We start from the raw sequence: 1,056 nt of genomic DNA on the forward strand, positions 1-1,056 counted from the left end.
GTTTTACGACATGCCGTTCAGTGCCGTAAAGCGTGTGTCCCAGCGCATGCGCACAACTAGTAAACAGATGGTCCCCGCATGTTGGTTGAGAAGTGAAGTAAATAAAGGTTTTTCTGAAAACATCAAAGAACAATCAACATGAAAGACACTCCGCTGTCCAACTGTGAGAGAGACTTTTTATTAAAAGCTATCGAGGAGAAAAAGGTGCGTTTTTAAAGCGTTTTTTAAACGAATCTGTAGGAAAACCTAAAATATTGTGCGATGAATGAAAAATACTTTTGCACTGTTTGAGCAGAAGTCAGGATAGTGCAAACATTTTCATTTATAACAAAATGTTTCTAAATATAGCAGAATAAGTGACGATGGAGGTAAATATCCTAATGCATTTTTCTTCTTGTTGAAAAGTGAATTATTCTTAGTTTGTTATGAACGCATTATGTTACGTCTGTGTTTGTCCCTCCCAAAAGGAGAAATAATGTCCAAGTGTATTGTTTTTAAACAAAGTGAGTTTGTGGTGACAACCTGCTGTGGTTCACATCCCCATCAGTAGATTTAGATTAATTGTTTCTTCTGTCTCCTGCAGCGTCTGGATGGACGACAGACTTATGATTACAGGAAGATAAAGATCACGTTTGGGACAGACTACGGCTGCTGCTTTGTGGATCTGGGGCAAACCAGGCAATCCTGCACTTAAATATTTTAAACATACCTGCAGTGTCCGATGAAGAAGTTTTAGTTCATTATGTCAGGCCGTTAATTCATTTCTGAGAGTTTTAATCAAATCCACTGAGTGGTTCATGTAACTTGCTGACAATCTGCAGGTTAAATGAGTAAACCAGTATTTTTGTTTTCTATATCTTTTAACTACTGTTAACTTGAGATCTGTAAGTTGAACCTGGACATATTTGGTATCAATATAGAAAGCTAAGAATCAAACTATTTTTACATCCACCAAACACAGTTCAAATGACAGGCAGTTGAATCAGAAAGTAAACAAACTGTACAAAAGGGGATTGTTGCAAATCTGTAAATAAATTATAACAAATCTGTAAATAA

At 36.3% G+C, this 1,056-nt stretch overlaps 1 protein-coding gene across 1 annotated transcript; it reads left to right on the forward strand.

Moving 5' to 3' along the window:
- Window positions 1–44: 44 nt before the first annotated feature.
- LOC106535881 (exosome complex component RRP45) lies at window positions 45–679 on the forward strand (the record flags this gene model as incomplete). Its single annotated transcript, XM_014033016.1, is given in 2 exon segments — window positions 45–204; window positions 584–679. Coding segments are annotated over 2 exon segments (162 nt in total), but the record flags the coding sequence as incomplete, so codon positions are not given.
- Window positions 680–1,056: the final 377 nt, after the last annotated feature.

Source organism: Austrofundulus limnaeus, unplaced genomic scaffold (genome assembly GCF_001266775.1).
Source record: "Austrofundulus limnaeus strain Quisiro unplaced genomic scaffold, Austrofundulus_limnaeus-1.0 Scaffold1600, whole genome shotgun sequence".
NCBI classification, from domain to species: Eukaryota; Metazoa; Chordata; class Actinopteri; order Cyprinodontiformes; family Rivulidae; genus Austrofundulus; species Austrofundulus limnaeus.